The sequence below is a fragment of the Heliconius melpomene genome, chromosome 18 (genome assembly GCF_056956725.1).
Source record: "Heliconius melpomene rosina isolate 202511_hmr_F chromosome 18, ASM5695672v1, whole genome shotgun sequence".
Taxonomy (NCBI): Eukaryota; Metazoa; Arthropoda; class Insecta; order Lepidoptera; family Nymphalidae; genus Heliconius; species Heliconius melpomene.
Genome location: NC_140406.1, coordinates 8,795,837 through 8,815,362, shown reverse-complemented (window position 1 = coordinate 8,815,362; position 19,526 = coordinate 8,795,837). Strand labels below are relative to the sequence as shown.

The 19,526-nt window shown below is 31.8% G+C and overlaps 1 protein-coding gene across 3 annotated transcripts in view; it reads right to left on the bottom strand.

Moving 5' to 3' along the window:
- Positions 1-598: 598 nt before the first annotated feature.
- The window catches only part of LOC146529436 (spondin-2-like), a 257,135-nt gene continuing 238,207 nt past the window's right edge, over positions 599-19,526 (bottom strand). For 2 of the 3 annotated variants that reach the window (XM_085201334.1, XM_085201336.1), the window contains 6 exons: positions 6,670-6,881; positions 5,582-5,686; positions 3,804-3,983; positions 3,321-3,574; positions 2,546-2,691; positions 599-820 (listed from right to left, as the gene is read on the bottom strand). In XM_085201334.1, coding sequence (XP_085057460.1) covers positions 627-820; positions 2,546-2,691; positions 3,321-3,574; positions 3,804-3,983; positions 5,582-5,686; positions 6,670-6,881 — 1,091 coding nt within the window. In that variant the 3' untranslated portion in view covers positions 599-626. Of the gene's footprint in view, positions 821-2,545; positions 2,692-3,320; positions 3,575-3,803; positions 3,984-5,581; positions 5,687-6,669; positions 6,882-13,751; positions 14,092-19,526 lie in introns of those variants that run through there. The other variant, XM_085201335.1, reaches the window with a different exon arrangement.

Below are 19,526 nucleotides of genomic sequence, written 5' to 3'. Positions count from 1 at the left end.
AAAGTTGCCCCTTTACGATGGGATGCTCGTACATAAATAAGTCTTCGCTGAATTTACAAAAGTTGCACCTAAAGTATAGATATAACAAGATATATATTATATTATACGAATTAGTTTAAGGAAAAATCCTTGAAAATCTATATAGTTATTTATGTTTTCTTTTTATAGAAGTTCTACTGTGTAATTATTCTATTATTTATTCTCTCTGTTTTTTTTTCAGAGCTTAAAAAGAAACTTATATATCCTGAAGTTCTACCGGCTACTCAAAATGTTGGGAGTCTGTTAACACAAAATGATTATAATATATACCTAACTAGAATTTATTATTTTAATAACGATCATGAAATGTAAATCCTAGAAATTCCTTTTCATCATGATACTCTGTTCTTGATTTTCCGCTTGGAGCACCTAGCTAGTACCAAACACGGGTCGACACGGTATTTTGCTTCAAATAAAAATTATTTATTTATTTTAATTTATATATTTTGTATTGAAAATAATAATGTATTTTTGTTAACAAAATCTGAGTTACGAATTGTAGCAAAAGTGTATTTCTTATATAAATGAACGCAAATTCAGTACATAAATAAACAAAATATCATGTTAAAATTTTATTACTAAACAAACTACCATTCGAAATAATCGATATGTGTACAAGAATTGACATTGCCACAGTGTCGTCTCTCCTGCAGGGGAGGGCAGTCGCGGCCATTACTGTGTCTTTCTCTAATAACTGTACGAGTTCTGTATTTACTACCGAACCCGCAAGTTACTGAACACAGTGACCAGTCACTCCATTGTGACACTAGACAGTCTTCAGCTGTAAAGAAATAAAGAGAAATAATGATAAAATTGTTTTTTTTTTGTTTGTGTTATAAGCTATATCTATCTATACTAATATAATAAAGCGGAAGAGTTTGTTTGTTTGTTTGTTTGTTTGTTTGTTTGTTTGTTTGAACGCTAAGATCTCTGGATCTACTGGTCCGATTTTCATTGTTTTTGTTTTGTATGAAAGCTGCATTCTTCAGAAGTGCTATAGGCTATATAACATTACATTACACATATATACTAATATATTTTAAAGTACTTTCTAATTTGACATGCAATTTATTCTGCCATGTTAATAACAACCGTCGCGTCGCTACGCAACCGTTACCGCGACATTTTGATATTCATCCTTATAAATATAAATATAATAGTCACTTTTAGCATTTTATCTAGATTGAAATTATAGTTTACTGTATAAAATTCTAATAAATAATTAAGGAGATGTCAATGATTCCAAATGACCTAGCCTACGGGCGGCATATATGAGTATGACCGACGCGAACGGGCAGATGACGTTGACGGTTTTATAAATTTTCATACATTTTTGATCTATTGTTAACTTTTATGTAATTATTTGCTGTTTATAATTAATTTAAACTACATTTTGGTTCTTTTCTTATTTTATTTGATATTGCCCGCTAAAATTATCCTATTTAATAGAGAGAAATGTTTAGTTATTTCATAGAGTCGATATCTACGAGTATGTACTAGGTACACACGCACGGAAAACTTTAGGTACTTTTTCTTATATTAAGAATACCTATCCTTTAGTTACTTTTAATCCTTTTGTTGGTTCATTTCAATATCTCAGATAATTTTTTCTAATAATATGTCTCTATTTATGATTCTTTTTGATTATTTAAGCTTATATTTTCTTACTAATTCTATTGAAAATTGAAAATAAATTATTAAATATTCTTATAGTAGAAGCAGGCGTAGCCGCGTCCGGGTCCGCTAGTCGTATATAAAATTCGAAATTATCAACTTTCTCCGGTGAAAGATCGAATCGTAATCGATTCAGAAGTCATGGTTGTTCAATTTTGTTTGTTTGCCTGTTGGTTTAAACGATGACTATAACTTTAACAGTATTCGAAGATGAGTTTTCTAATGTTTTTTTAACCGACGAAAAAACTAACGGAAGTTCTTAATTCAAAGTTTTTTTTTTTAACTTTAAACTGTGTTTTTTTACTGAGTAGTTTATTTTTTTTTATTGGCTAGGTGCAAGTGGAAATCGAATCCACAAGCCAGACATTCTCACACTATACCAAAATGATCTTATATATTACATATAGAGTGTTAGCTAATATTATTATAATATAGGTCATGATGACCAGCCAATTTCTCTTAAATTAGAGATAAGTGGAGAACTAAGTGACTTATTATTTTAAAGCAAAAAAATACAGAATTTAGTTTTAATAACTTTAATTTAGTTTAGCTTGACACTAATATATAATTTAGTTAATTATTTGGTTCTCACTACAAGCTTTATTTTTGTAACAAAGCATAATAGCGCGTAATTAGCTTTTATGGTAAACATTTACACATGAAATGACACCAGTTTCATTATGCGAATTCAATGTACAAATTAGTTCTGTCCTTGTATAATATACTCGTACATAAATTTTTCCTTGATATTATCAGAGAGACTTTAAAGAAATGGAAAATATTAAATTGCGCGATAATAAATTACAAAACAATAAAATAATGGTCAACTTACGTTGAATCCTATTAACGGCATGGTGGAGTCGGGACCTAAAATGTCTAGGCAGATGTTTCCCCAGACCAAACTTCCTGCCTTTAGCTACAGCTAGAACTATATCGTCCATATTCTTTAATTCGCTATCGAACTCTTGTACTGGTGTACTGAAATAAAAAAAATATCGAGTAGGTAAATATTGAAGCCATCGTGAGTAGACACAGTATCTGACTGTAAAAACGACGGCTGGGGGTTCGATTCTTACTTGGAGGAATGAATTATATTTATTTCCTTACCGTGCTAACAAGATATAGCACGGCTTTAAGTTTTGACAACACGCTATGTCTCGAAAATTGGGAAACGTAAATTCTTAATACTATGTTTCCTTTGCCTACTCGGTGGAAATATATGGGGAATACAGCTTAAAGTTAAAAAAAATCTTTAAATATAATCTTGTATTTGTACGTATGTCTTTTAATAGGCGATGTATGAACATGAAAATGTTAATGAATTATGAATAAAGAAAATTACCATTTTACACTTTGTAGTTCTTATGAACTACGTGATACGAATATTATGATAAGATAATATAATAAGATTTTTTTAAATTATACAATAGAATACTTGATTGTATTAGTGTTAAAAAAACAAATTTTATCGATTTTAATAATTTAAAATACAAGATTAGGTTAAAAATTGCAATAAAATTTTTAAAATGTATTTTTTTTAAATAATGTATTATTTGAGAGAATTGGGGGTTTTAAGTGTAGTATACACAAGTACCAAAAATACTTACGTAAACGGTGAATTAGTTACTACTATAACATTATTATCAGGCACATTATATCTTGGAGTTCCCACTGCATCTTCCTCTAAATCTTTTAATTGGTCCATATAGTTTTTGGTCGTAAAATCTTTCTGTGTTTCATATTCTTTTAAAAGGTTTACCTTTCTTCTTGGTACACCTTTACGCTTGTCTTTTTCTTTGATAGACAGTAACAATTCTTTTCTTGCTAAATCGTTTACTTCCTTTGTTGAATATTGTTTGACCTAAAAAGGTGAATATTTTATGCAAAAAATAACTATGGAACTATTAAATAAGAAATTACATTTTTTATTAGCTTCACATTATACTCGTATTCTTATAGGCAGGGATAACCTATTGTTAAGACGTCCCCTACTTTTCACCCAATGCCGTGCTTTGTCTTGTTGTGGGAGCGAAGTAATGAAAATAATTATGAAAAAAAAGATAAACATTAATTTTACAAGCAAAAAATACCTTAGTAAATTCAATCCTAGCGATACTGGGCAGGTCTTTCAAATCCGGATAGTAAAAGCCAGCAGCAGGATGATTCGGGCTTCGAGGTCCATGCTTAGTTACGGGCGCAGGGGGGGATGTTTCCCAACGAGGAGCTGTAAATGTGAGACCACTTGCCGCTCCCCCGTCTAGGGGTGATAACTAAAATTTGGAGAGTATTTTTTTATTTAAACATTACCTTTTAATCATGTTATTCAAAAAGGAATAACTAACAATTGCTTGTTTGTTAGTAAAAAAAATCAGTGACTCAGTAGTTTCAACCAAACTCTTCAAATTATAATATTAAGCATATATCCTATCCTATCCTATATCTTATAAAGCAAAGTCGCTTTTAGTGTCTGTCTGTTGTTTCTAACTCTTCTTCTTCTAAACCACCCAACGGATTATGATGCGGTTTTCACCACTAGGTCGAGTATTTTTCGTAGAAGGTTTATATATAGTTTATTATTTGTACATTCTTATGTAAATTAACATAAATACGATAAATATGTATAAAGACCTACCCGATGAGACACTTTCGCGCATGCGCTGCTTTAATGGTAAGTACTACATGAAAATAATGTACTGGAGAATACTCCAGTACAATAGTTCCTCTTAATAAGATCTACAAAAAAGTCCGCACCGGCATATTCGCATCTTTTAAGAATAACGTGTAGTGATCATTTTTCTGTCTAAAAATAATAATTTCAATATATTTTTTATTGTGAGGGATATTTTTCCATAATGGTGTTAATCCTTATCCTTTGAAATACTTTATTAATTTTCTACGTTAAACGAAGATAAAATTTGCTTTTTACACAATTTGGAAATTGCGAATAGTTTTAGAGAAAAACGCATGTAATTGTTGACACATCCGGCCGTTGACACATCAGCTGTATGTTACTCAAGTTTCACTTATCTCTTACTCTCAGCATATAAATAAGTATATTAGTTACGTTGGCCATTTAATGTAGATCAAAACTGTCTTTTACTGTTTTTGATTTTAATAAGTACTTTAGAAGTTGTTACAATATCAAAAAATTCTTGTTGCGAAACGGCTCGACACTCGCCATGCGTCCGCCGCGCCCGCCTGCCTTACACGTATCGGTGGTTCAGTGGTAGAATGCTCGCCTGCCACGCGGGCGGCCTTCTATTTAATTTTCCTCACAGGCAGCCACGTAGTGCTTGCTTTTCATCAGGGACAGAATACCCTCTTCAGCATTAACCACAAGCAAAAAAACCCGCCTGCCTCTATAGCAACGAAGATTTAGATGCGTTTGCACGTATTGGATAATCGGAGTTGAATGTATTATTCCAGCGCGATATATTTTTTGTCGTAGTTATTAGTAGGTAGGCTTTTGTTTATAATTTCTTCCGTCTAAAAATAGTCATTTAAATATATTTTAATAAGTACTTGAAAAGATTAGTTGCACAGATTTAAAATTACGGTACCTACTAAAAAATCCTTGCTGTGTAAAACAATTAGAAAATCCTTATTGAAACTACGAAAATGCGGGTTGCATTAGTGTTTAATTAATTTTTACATTATCTTAAGTGCTTTGCAAAAAATACATTATATGAATAATCCAGTAGTAAAAGCGGGTGAAGCCGCAAGAGGGTCGCTAGTAGATATATAAACATAACCTTGGTTCAAATATCCAACTAATACATGTGAAATTATATAATTACTATAGACTATTGTTGGCGCCATTTGGTGTCAACTTCATCCAATTATTTGTATGAATATATAATTTACTCACATCAAGAGTAACTTCTTCTACCCACGACGAATCTATACAAAGATTCAAACTATCGACACCCACGAACCAATCGGGAGATGGAATAATTCGGCTAATAACTGAAATCTGTAAAGAAAGAATGAAATATTTAATATTTTCGCTCTTGTAACAAGACAAAGCGCGTCGTTGACTTCCGATTTGGGTATTCGCCGCAAAGTGGGGAACGAATGTCTTACTACTAGGTTCTCTTTACCTATTCTGATGAAAGTAAAAAAAAACTGTTCTATAGCATGTTTATAGCAGGAGGGTAGCTAGAAAGAAACTAATGTTAAGTCACTTCGTTCTCCGCTTTCCGGCCGAGGTCGAGATATTGTTGGTTGAGTGACGTAACTCAACGCTGTACTTTGTCTTACCAAAAATCGAACCTATAACCATCGTGTTTTGCTAGATACTGTCGTACGAACGTTACGTTATATTTTGTTTTGATAGCCTGTGCTTTTGAAATATTTGTTTGCGATGTTGCACTGATAATAAATTGAATTTTCTCAATATATTCTATATAGCTACATTTAAAATGCTGTTTTTGGTTTCTTTTGATATATACATCTATGAATAAATGTTTTTAACTAATTGATGTTTGTAAACATATTTCTAATGGAATGTAGATACACAGCACTTTATAAATATGTACATATTTGTATTTTTATACTTTTATACAGTCATCAAAGCTCAATAGCTATTCAATAAAAGAAAATATTTGTCTTTCCGCACTTTTGGCCGCATTTAACGGCTTAGGCAGGGATAATTTCATAGGGCACGTCACTCCGTCCTCGGTCTTTAGTCTATTTTATGATGACTGAAAATAGTTGAAGTTAATTAAATAAAAAAATAAATATTCATAATTCATAATAGATATAGTTTTGAGGTAAAAAAAATAACTTACTAAGATAATAAAACACAACTTAAATTATATTATTTAAATAATAATAATCAGTTTTTTTTTTATAATAATTTATATTTAAACATGTAAAAATGATTAATTAATTTAATAAAAGTATATTCTGATCTGTTTTTATTAGTAACACAATCAATACGAAAATGATTCATACCAGGCTATGGTCCCCATCTACAAACACCATGTTTTCTGTCACTCCAGTCCCCTTACCAACGGGTGGAGCCGAAAACTGATCGTAAACTTTCATATCTTCCTCTCCTTCTACCACCATCTCCTCCATTTTACCAGATTCAGCAAAATTACGAACTGATTGTCTGGCTACTTCCCCCACGTGGTATAGTTGATAGGAGCTGTTATGGGATTGACCTGTTAAAAATAATAGTATAATACACTCTCACGACTCAAAAAGTCAAAAAATTCGGCCTAAAGTTCAGAGGTAGTACTCGGAGTATCTTAAGTCTTAACACTAGGTTCCTTCTGCCTTCTTTGTAATATGCAGAATATAGCATGAAGCTTAAAACACCTTTATAAATCTGATATTGTTTATAATTCTTCCTATCCATTTTCTTCCATCCTTAAAATTCTGATAAGATGATTTCATTAACTGGGCTAAAGGTCTCTGACCGATGTATTTCGGGAATGCCATTATTAAATAGGTTGGTCGTAAATTGAATCTGTTTTCTATGTACATTGTGCACTTCAAATAACCTAATCAAATAGATGTTTTTTCTGTTTCCCGCATATAGCAAGGTAGGCAGAGCCTAGCAATTTAAGATACATAGTATGCTTTATGTCGGAGCTCAACGCCCCGTTTTGTTCCTGTGGAGAGTGGGATTCGACGCTGCTGCTTGAACTGCTGCGTCATGACGGTCTCTAGAGACTTTGATGTTTTTACTGCAGCAAAGTGAATGTGTCTAGATCCTTATGCGATGGATCGTGGACATTTGCTCAGAGAAATTATTTTATTAAGTTTACAAGTCTGATAAGATAAAATTCGACGTTGGTTCCACTATTAAATACGATTTTCAGGAGATGCGTCAAATTAAATAAAAGTCAACAAGTACTTTATATCTTATGGAGACTAGAAACGAATCAGAATGACCCGAAAAAAGGAAAGTCCATAGTATGTGAAATTCATCCTCTGATAGGAATTTTATTTGGTGTAACACACAGGGTTACCTTTTCTCATTGGTCTTGGAGGTTCAGTGAAATACAGTATGAGGGTTGTCAACACAAAAGTCTAAATCAAAGGTTATTTACTTAACCTATTGGTAGTAAGTTTCTCATATTTTTGGCTATCAGGAAATACCTTACCTATGTCACACAGATTAATCACTAAAGAGAAATTGGTCCTTCGTTATCTCTCTTCATATCGACATAAAAAAACACGGAGAAATGTATTAAAATATTTTATATAAAAATTAACAATAATTACTTATTCATAAAAGTACGTTTCACCTTTATTCATAAATTTTGTGACAGTTTAACATTATATTGTCATTTTAAATATGTTATCTATACTAGTTACTGTTTTAAAGAATGAATGAATGAATGCATTGTGTGTTGTTTATCTATTTTTTTCGCGCTACAGATTCCGCTATAATAAAGAGAATTACACAGCCCATGTGTTTGTGCTCACATAGGGGAAATAGGGATGTCCGTTTCTGCTCTACGAATTTAGTTTTACATATACATACAAATTAACTATTACATTCTCTCAATAATTTTATAATCGCCAACCCTATCTTCTAAGGTTTTTTTATTGAAATCAGACAAAAGGATTTGGAAAAAGGACAAAATGCCTCACACAAAGCGTCGCGTCGTATTCAAAGAGTTGTATCCCATCATGTAATTTAATAATATAAGGAATACTTTTGTTTTTCTGGTCACGACTAGCCTAGTTAATTATATAAAGGAGATTAGTCCTCTGTGTCGTAATACAATTATTTATATTTAGTTTTTTATTTACTACCCTTCTATGAAAATTTATTAGAAAAATATTTATCTTTATTTTTTTTAGCTTCATGCTGTATCCCGCATACAGCAAGGTAGGCAGAGGGAACCTAGTGTTAAGACATTTCGTTCCCCATTTTCTGTTGAATTTGCGCCACTCAACACGCAATGCTTCAAAAGCATTGGGCGGAAAGTGGGGAGCGGAAATGTCTTAATGTCTTACAGAGTGTCTTAACACTAGGTTCCCAGGTTCCATCTAGCGCCCCTGCATATGCAGAATACACCGTGAATTATAAAATTTATTCAAAGTCAAAGTCAAAGTCAAAGTCAAAATATCTTTATTCCATAAAAATGCTTAACATTCACTTGGACATGTCATAAAAGATAAAAAAAAATGGAAAACAAAATAACCAAAAAAAATGTGCAATTTTGACTTGAAAAAAGCCCGTTCAAATGGTTGAGCTCATGAGAAGATACAGGCAAAGAAACTCATGGCCACTCTTTTTAAATGCCAACATTTGTTATAAATCACAATTAACAATTTTAACTTAGAAATAGAGCAACTCATTTCCAAACATCTTTATCGCGAACATAATCTTTAACAGAGTAATAAGCTTTTTGGCAGAGCCTGTGCTTTACCACTTTTTTAAATTTGTTCAGTGATAAATTAACCACGTCGTTTGGAAGTTTGTTATAAAAGTGTATACTTTGACCTACGAATGAGTGAGACACTTTATGGAGCCTAGAGAAGGGCACAGCAAGCTTATTTTTATTTCTTAAATTATATTGATGGAGGTCACTGTTTTTATTAAATTTATTAATATTCTTATGCACATATACTAAGTTGTCGTAAATATATTGGGAGTGTAGTGTGAGGATGTTAAAGTCTTTAAATTTATTCCTTAGTGACTCCCGTGGACCCATTTTATAGACTGCTCGGACAGCCCGTTTTTGGAGCACAAAAATGGTATCTATGTCAGCGGCACTGCCCCAAAGTAATAGGCCGTAAGACATAATGCTATGAAAATAGCTGAAGTATACTAAACGCGCGGTGTCAACATCGGTCAGTTGACGAATCTTGCGGATAGCATACGCTGCCGAACTAAGTCTACCAGATAAAGTTTCTATATGCGGACCCCATTGTAACTTAGCATCTAATGTTATACCTAAGAAAACAGTTTCATTAACTACTTTAAGTTCCTTATTGTTCATCAAAACCCTGGTTTCTACTTGTTGAACATTCTTAGTAAAGAACCTGATACATTTAGTTTTACTACTATTTAAAAGCAAGTTATTGGCACTAAACCAGTGCAATATCCTAGAAAGAGCATTGTTTACATCGTCAATTTCCAATTGCTGTCTATTAACCTTAAAAACTAAAGATGTATCATCTGCAAACAACACCATTTCACAGATATCTCTCATAAGGTGAGGTAAGTCATTAATGTACAAAAGGAACAAAAACGGACCCAGAATAGAGCCTTGTGGCACCCCCAATGCTACAGGTGACCCGTGTGATAGTTTCCCGTTGACATTTACCTTTTGAATCCTATCACTTAAATAAGAAGTGAGAAGATCCAAAGCAATGCCTCTTATACCATAGTGGTGTAGCTTCCTGATAAGAGTTTTATGCTGCACACAATCAAATGCTTTGGATAAGTCACAAAACACCCCAAAGGCATCACGTGACTCCTCCCAAGCCGCGAATACACTCTCTAATAATTTGACCCCAGCATCAGATGTTGACCTTCCACGAGTGAAACCAAATTGACCTGTGTGCAGTAATTTATTTTTATTAAAATAAGTAAGAAGCTGACTGAGTATCAGCTTTTCAAAAATTTTACTAAACGTAGGTAGTACTGAAATCGGTCTGAAATTTGTGGGGTCTTGCGTACTACCTGATTTAAACAATGGAGTTATTTTACTATATTTCATCAAATCAGGAAACACTCCACAATCAATACATCTATTAAAAATTGTAACTAAATCAGGAATCAAAATATCAATTAAAGAATTTATGATATTAACTGAGACACCCCACAAGTCGGCTGTCTTTTTCATACTAATTGATTTGAAAGCTACACTAATGTCTGAATAATTTACATGACGGAAAACGAAACCATTATAAAATTCGGGAACATTGTCTTTAATTAACGATTCTGCAATAGTGGTGGAAGAACCTAAATCGTTTGTTAGACTGACTGGGAAAGTAGAGAAAAACTTTTCAAATGCAATGGCCACTTCCAAATCGGAATCAACAATGTGACCGTCAATACTAAGTTTAAAATTAGAATCTTTCACCCTAGTTCTCCCAGTCTCGGCATTAACAACCTTCCAAGTGGCTTCAATTTTATTATTACTATTTCTGATTTTTGTTTTAATAAATAAAGATTTAGCAATTTTGCAAACTCTTTTGAAAATTTTAGAGTAAGATTTTAAGTACTCTTTAAACTCTTCACCACTATTAAACTGTTTTTCATAATATAACATATACAGTGTCTCCCTACTCTTATAAATACCTGCTGTGGCCCAGTCTCCAAAGATAGGACTATCAGTAATTGTAATCTCTTTGGGAGTAAATATTGAATGAAATTTATTAATAAAAGAGTAAAAAAAAGAATTGTACAAAGAATTGGGAGGTAAAGTTATATCTAAAACTAGTAAATTAGTTAGTAAACTAACTCTCATACGTTCCAAACGACTAGCTGTGACAGGTACAACAGCAATTCTTTTCTTAGCCACCTGTTTTTTCTTACTATAGAATTCTACTAGCTGACCAGAGTGGTCAGAATCCAATTTATTAATAATGCTTTTGTAGCATGGAATAATGTCAGTAAATATGTTATCTATACAAGTACTAGTCGTAGGAGTTATTCTGGTTGGCTCCATAAATAAATTAAGTAAATTGTGTGACTTAAAAAGACTTAATAAATTAATGGTGGGACTAAAACTTTCCAAAATATTAACATTAAAGTCCCCACACACTAACAAAGGCTTACCCGACTTGGTAAGTTTGCTTAAGGCCTCATCCATTACTTCTAAAAATAATTTTAAATTGGCGGAGGGAGGTCTGTATACACATATAACAATGAATTGCTCTAATTGAACACACGCTAATTCGATAGAACATTCTACAGAAAGGGACACAATATCTTTCCGTTCCTTGAACTTAAGGTTCTTGTTTAATATTATAAGCGACCCCCCGTGTATTGTGTTGATTCTGCAGAATGAGCTTCCTACCCGGTGGTTTCTGAAATTAAACATGAGCTGGTTCACCTTTAACCAATGTTCAGTAATACACAAAATACTAATTTCCTCCGAGTTCATGAATAATTCCAGCTCTAGCTGCTTGCCCCCCGTCAAGCAACAGATGTTCTGATGAACTAATCTAATAGAATTAACATTTTTATTATTATTTTTGCATGGATATTGTGATGATGTGCAATGTGCGTGATTATTGTAATTTAATTGTAAAGCTGGCTGGATCAAATGGATATTTAATAATAAATTAGAGCTAGAGGTTGCTACCTCTGTTGTCTGAGAAATTAATTTAAATGTTGAGAAATGTCAACAGAGTGTAAATTATTAGACATAATGTCAGAATAAATTGGAATGTCAGTCTGCTCAATAGAAGCAGTTGAAGTAGTAGCCAAGTTCTTGGCTGATAAGTCAAAATAATAGGATAGCACAGAAGCTATCTGTCTCTTAAACCTATGGCCAAAATAATATTTACTTTGAGTCAAAAATAAAGTTTTACTAACTATTTTGTTAGTGTCAATTAAATGAAATTTGTCATTATATGTACTTATTGTGTGCAGAGTAGAGTTTAGCTTATATCTGTAATTATTTTCCGCTTCTGGCTGATTTTTACAATAAGGAAATGTAAACAAAATTATTTTACTTATATCTAAGTTTAATAATGACTTACAATACTCATTTAACTGTTTTTTGTTTAAATTTCCCCTATTACTTGATAATATAACAAGTTTGTCACACTTATTAAATTTATAACTTAAACTTCTCTGCATGAGAACTTCAAAGGATGCTGACGGATAACAAAAACTAACAGCTGACTGTCCCGGTAAACAAGAATTCAAAATTGAACCCATATTCCTTCCAATATCATCACTAAATAAAACTATGTTTTGTGCATTAACTAATGAACTAGGTTCATGAATTGATGCACGAAATGACTGCTGTAACCTGAACCTACTACTACTATTATTATGAAGGCTGTCACACAAGGGGTTGGTCAAGGGGACACACACCGGAATACTTGCAGGTGATTGCTGTGATGAACGGGCACAATCACAAGAGTGATTGTTGATTAAAGAATCAAAACGTTCAGTGTTATTTGTGGACAGTGTAATAAGATTGTCCATCACCTTGGAATACTCTTGTATTTCGTTCAATGAATTGACATACTTTTTATTAAGTATATCAAGGGAGTCTTTTAAATAATTAATTTCACTTTGTAGTGCTTGTGTATCAGCTTCATAATTTAACCTACATTATTTATTGAAAAGTTTATCAATATCAGATATATCAAGGTATAGGACACAAACAAGAACAAATACAACTTCATCTCGAAATCTTTTCTAAAGGATTGTTATAAATCGACATCGTTTTCGATTCAATAATCTTATCTAAAAGCACTTTGGTAAAAGATATGTCACCGAGCAATGGGGAAGCCCACTTTGATAGTATCTGGAGAAGGGATGAATAAATGTTTTATGTTTTGAATCGAAGATTCTGCGTTATCTTACCTGTGGGGCTGTAGCTATAAACAAATTGAAATAGTTTGGAACATTGGCTAAGGGTTTATGCTATACTTCTATACTATTATTGCAAAGTTGAATGAGTCCTCTAATCACATAATCTCATGAAGGACTGGCTCATATTTAAGAATGTCTTTATATTGGATGGTCCATTTATTGAGGAAGGCTATCTATATTATACCACGTTAATCGTTTTGATGCAACCCATTATGAGCACTCGGTTGAAGGTTTTTAAAAATATCATCTATAAAATGCGTGGAATTGCATTTACGCTAAGATTTATTAGAAAGAGTTTTTTAGGTTTTGGCTATTTTGTTTTTATTTTATATCATATACTTAAGAACTTATTAAATTTTATTTCTAGTTTTTCTTAAGTTTTTATATTTACATTGGTATACACAACGTCGCATAGCAATTGCTATTATTTAATTCAAATTTTATAAGAACGAATTAAAGTTACATTTGTATTTAATACAACATTTTTTGTACTAAAATCAATACAAACCAAACACAGTCGACCATTGAGCTTTCGGGCGGTGCATCGGATAATCTTTGGGAAATGTTTCTTCGCTCCACAAAAATTTCATAGTCACTTTATACACAGCCATATCCACGTCACACGCCGAACAAAGGCCAACGTAAAAACAAATAAAAAACAATATGGCCGCCATTTGCGGTCGCGACTTCATAACGAACGGGTGTATTACGCGATTACTTTTAAAATTCAATATTATAAGTAAGCACTGTGGTAATAAAATATTTAAATAATATATTTATTTCAATTTTGTTCCGCCTGCGTGTTGCACGATTGAACAGAGATCGTGGACTTTTCTATTTTGAGTTCTGTGTCCGTTTCGACGAAAATAAACGCCGGGCGACGTTTTAGAGTGAACAGATTCGGAATGCCCTTTCATTTGCGCCAAAGTAAATGTAAATATACTGGAGAGGGAATGGAGTATCGTCTTTTGTAACAAGTTTTTTAATTGATATTGACTGATTGGATTTAAATGTTATGTAAATAGAAATGTTTGAAAATAACTTTAATTACTTCCCAATATTTTTTAAAAATTAAATAAAAGCAAACTGTTTGTTTAAAATTAAAAAATAATAATGTGTATGTACGTTATTTGTATATTACAATAGAAAATAATACAATAGAAAATTAATGTTTATACGCGCCCATCTTCGGAATTACTGTTTGTATTTGAAAAATCTATCTTAATTGTCAAATAATTATTTGTGTTAATAATTATTAAGCCTGAAACGGATTCAGAAAGGAAAGGAGGAATATAAGATATAATGGACAAGATAAACTATAAGAAATAAGAAATGGGCGCTAAAGATGCTCAGCCGGATAAGCATTTTCCAATGATATAAAAATCCAAGCTCTGGAATATTTGATGTGGAATGCTAAGAGATAACCAAAATTTTATAAAAATCTAATTTGGACGACGTTGTAGACATTGCCTAGTATGATATAAGATTGATATATTATATCTTTCTTTTCTAACATAACGTATTAGAGTTATTCAAGACGCTTAAAAATAAACGATTGAGTTCTATTTCGGGGCGCCTATTTTGTGATATTTTTACGACGTTTATTGAGGAAGTATTCAACGTGAAATTTCTACGGGAAAGAGCGTTACATAATAAAAAAAATATAAGTTTTAGTATAAGTATTTTTTATATTTGTAGAAATATTATATTTATTTATATTTTTAAATGTCGAATTTAAAAATATTCATGTATATAAAAGAAAGGCCAGTTGTGGCACAAGGGTAGAAGCGTGCAACTGTGGACGCGACTGGTTCGATTCTCACTTGAGGAAATTATTTTTTTATTTCCTCGCCCTGGTAATGAAGCAAAGCGCGGCGTTGAGTTCCAAGGTAAAGTAAATTTATTTACGACCTAATTTATTGTTAAATATGTTAAATATTAAACGATTGTCAATTTAACCATTGAATACTAAAAATAACTTAAATATTATGTAATGAAAAAAATATGAATTGAAATTTTGTAAGATTTCAAATATACATACATTTTTCTTTCACTTTCATTTATTATTGCGTTTATATGTGTTATTGTATTGCAAGCAAGAGTACAAACGTTTTTTTCGTAAAAATATGTATTATACGATACACAGTTTTTCTACTGTCTAACTACAGTATAGCTAGCTCTGTCAGTAATTTAATTTTATAACTCTACTAACATTATAAATATGAGAAATTATAAGGATGGCTATTTGTTCACGTACAAACTACTGAACGGATTTAAAATAATTAAATTACTTTAAAATAATTAGCCTCAAAATAAAATATAGTTTATAATTTAGGCTAAGGTTTAAACAAAACCTTAGCCTAAATTATATATTTGGTTATAACATATACCAGACCAAGCGGGCGAACCCTTGTGTGGGTCACTAGTGTTAACACATTTTTTTTTGGATAAAACAGACAATTAAGCTTATCACATTAAGCAGAAATACCACTCGTACGCGTCTGTCATATCTGTGACTGGTCGGCGGGAGGACGCAGTGAAACGCCATCAATCACTATCCTGTGACATTCGGTTATCGTTTCCATTTCGTAATGTAAAGTAGTAAATATTTAAAATAGCAATTTTAATTTTTTTAGATTTGGGTGAAGTATTCGATTTTTTTATTAAATTTGTCTGTGAGAGCGGTAGCACAGCGTCTAACTGCGGCGGTTGCGGGTTTGATTCTCACATGACAAAATGAATTATTGACATTTCATCGGTCTGGTAAGAGACGCGGCGTTGAGTTTCGTATATTGGATGTTAAGTTTCCTCTGCCTGTTCAGCTATATCGGCGTGAATAAGATTAATTTCTCAATATTGATATACGTTATTATAATATGTATTCGCCATCGTGGCACAGTGGGGCACCGTCTGACTGTAAATGTAATGGTTTTAGGTTCCAATTTTTGTTCAATGAATTTTAACACCAATTTAAAATGTAGCGAAACTAGTTCAATTTTCTCGGGGGAGTTTCCCAAGATTGAAAATATTTGAGGATTTCCCCTATTGAACATTTTTTTTTTCTCTAATCTGGACAGATCAAGTACGGTGTTGACATACGCCACTTGACACAAAATATCTTTAAAATTTAGGGAATGTGGAGTTTCGTGTTCCACGTTGTCTTAACAATACGCTCCCTTTACTAAACCTTGCTAAATGTGGGAGCTACTCGAAAGTTTATATGAAATAGTTTAAAAGTTACTGTTAAGGGTTCGGCTTTATATGACAAGCTTTTAACAACTTTATCTATGCTCATCTATATATATAAAATCGAAAGGTCACTCACTCATCACGAAATCTCAGAAACTACATGTGCTAGGAATCTCAAATTTTGCATAGCAGTTACTTATAGGACGTAGGTGCTCGCTAAGACGGGAATTTGCAATATTCGACTTCTAAGGGGTTGTTTTTGGGGTCGCAAGTTTGTATGAAACTTCGTTACTACAAATGCTAGAAGTCTCAAATTTTGCATAGACGTCACTAGGACGTAGTCATGGAGACAGAAATTAATAATAACATAGTTCACGCGGGTGAAACCGCGAGCGGGCCGCTAGTATTTTATAAGCTTAACTATTTTAATTGCGTTACAGTTAGTAAAGCGTTTCAAGTATCTTTGGAAATTTATGTAGTTTAAATAATAAATTATTATGTTTGTATTTATTACAAGGAATTTCAAAAATTTTAAATATTAATCGTACTTTTAATACTTGCAATATTTTACAACTGTCGTTTTATGATTTTTTTTTAATAGAATACAGACAAGATATAAACATAATTATGACATATTTAAATTATTACATTATAATGAATCTTTGTACCTACTTTTTTTTAGTTTTGCACCCCCTCATACAGACTGAGAAAACCTACAGCTAAAGAATTTCGTTCTTCACTTGCCTACCGAAAACGAGATCAGTTGAGTGGTGGAGGTCAACGCTGCACTCTAAATTAATAATTCAACGTAGAAATAAATTAAAAAACAATATTATTTTAATTAATTGAGTGGGTATCGAACTTATGACCTTTTACATTTAAAAAACTTTCATATGGTCACTTATAAATAACTGAAAATCAAATAGAATTCATAACAGAAATGTACCGACACTAAATAAAGGCTCGCTAGTATCTCTAGTAGTCTCTAGTAGTCTCTAGTTATAAATTAAACTTGTTATAATTTCTAGCATAAGTTTTACTTTGAAAATATAAATGATTCGGAAAACCGCGAAATGAGTCCATCTTATTCAGAATGTAAAATTTAAATTAGCCTCGACATATTATACAAATGAAATTGAACTTAAAATTTATAGTAATAAAGTTGTATCTATCTTTAATTTCCTTACAAACAACTATCCTTTTCCTGCATCGTTCTAAATGAATTTCGAGATCTCTCAAAGTAGACCCTTTTAATATAATACTGTTTTCTTATTTTCAGACTGGAATATTAAAATATGCTTTGTTAGAAGTATAAGTTGTTTGGAAGAATTCAAAAGCTGCGTTGTTGAAATTATTATTATTTATTTCTTTTAATTTTTTTTTTGCTTTACACTGCATCCCGCACATAGCGGGATAGGCAAAGGGAACCTGTGAACCTAGTGCTAAGATACTTCATTCACATTAAGGCACTTCTATTTTCTACTTACCACCGAATTTTAGCTCGCGTAACTCGTTACTAGAGCAAGGAAATTAAAATATTTAATATTTAATTTTCTCGAGTGGGAATCGAACCCGCAACATGTCGTGTTTACAGTCGCACGACTGGCCTCATTTGACTGTTACTGTTAAATTGAGCATAAAATGTAGTAAAAATAATTAAGGTGCAGTTAGGTGGCATTCGTCAAACTTACTTTTTTAAAGCCGGTTAATTATTGTATATCACAAAAGCGATAATTGTTTATACAGTCTATCAGTCTAATTAAATCTAACTTGGTTAGGTTAGGAAAAAAGAAAGAGAAAAGTGAGAGTTTTAGCATTACCAAGTTTTCTATACAAATACGATTTTCTATTCGTTTCTCATACTTATCTATGGTAAATGTGCAAAGATATGAAAATTAACAAATTAGGCGGGCGACGACAGGCTTATACTATACCAGATATTTCCTAATAACATGTAATTATAAACCTGATTACATAACTAGTACTAATGAATACATACGCGCCGTACATCATCCCTCTATATTAATGTAGGACAGCCTTATAATTATCAAAATGCCATACTAATGAAACGTGATATTATTTAGTAATTAACTATTATTAATGTTACCACAATAAGCGTGTTTATGGGTAATGGAACTAAAATTATTGCTTATCAGTTTTAGTAACCTAGGTTAGATTTTGTTTTGTTTAATAATCGACTTTAAAATAAGGTTATTTGTAAATCCACATATGTATGGTAGAAATTAATTGATTATAATTTACTAGGTACTCTGTAATCCATGTGACATACTTTGACATAATAAATACTGTTTTAAAAATAAAAATATTTTAATAGCTTTTAAAGTCTCCAAAAGTAACTTTAAGGTTTTTTTATTTCACATAATTTACTTTTGAGCTCAAAATCGTAGATTAAAAATAAAAGCAAGCTACTCCTATACATACAAAATTGTATATAAAATGTTATTATTATCTAATCTCCTAGAGTACATCACGTCTAGACAGCGCGTTATATAAATTGTGAAATGCCAAAGTGGCGTAAAACATACATACATACGTACATACAAATATATATATATATATATACTAACATAATATTCTATAACCCTAAGGCTCGGTCCCGTGTAATGTGGCGTGAAGAAAAACAAATAACATTCTAGCGAGCGAGCCAGACGGACGAAAGACATCCTTTTTTAATATACGTTTTTGCAGTATGTATATATATATAGTATATATGTTCATTATTCATTATTTCAGTATTTTTTTTGAATACGTGACTGTAAAAAAAACGATAATTATATTTTTTTTTTGGCTAATATGATATTACATAACCAATACCTACAATTAAGCTAACCTCGTCTACGTTGGCTGAGAAGGTTTTTTAAGGAAAAGTGTAATTAATATGCTTATTGTAATCTATGTGATTTCACATACTGTTATTCTCACTTTAATAGAGCAATGTATTTTATTTATGGTTTGTCGAAAGAACCTTCATATACCCTTTCCTTCCAGTTTACTTTTTTAAGAATATAATCTACAGAACAATAAATTAAATAGTTTTTTGCTCAAAATGATTGATTATATGTATAGTATTTTA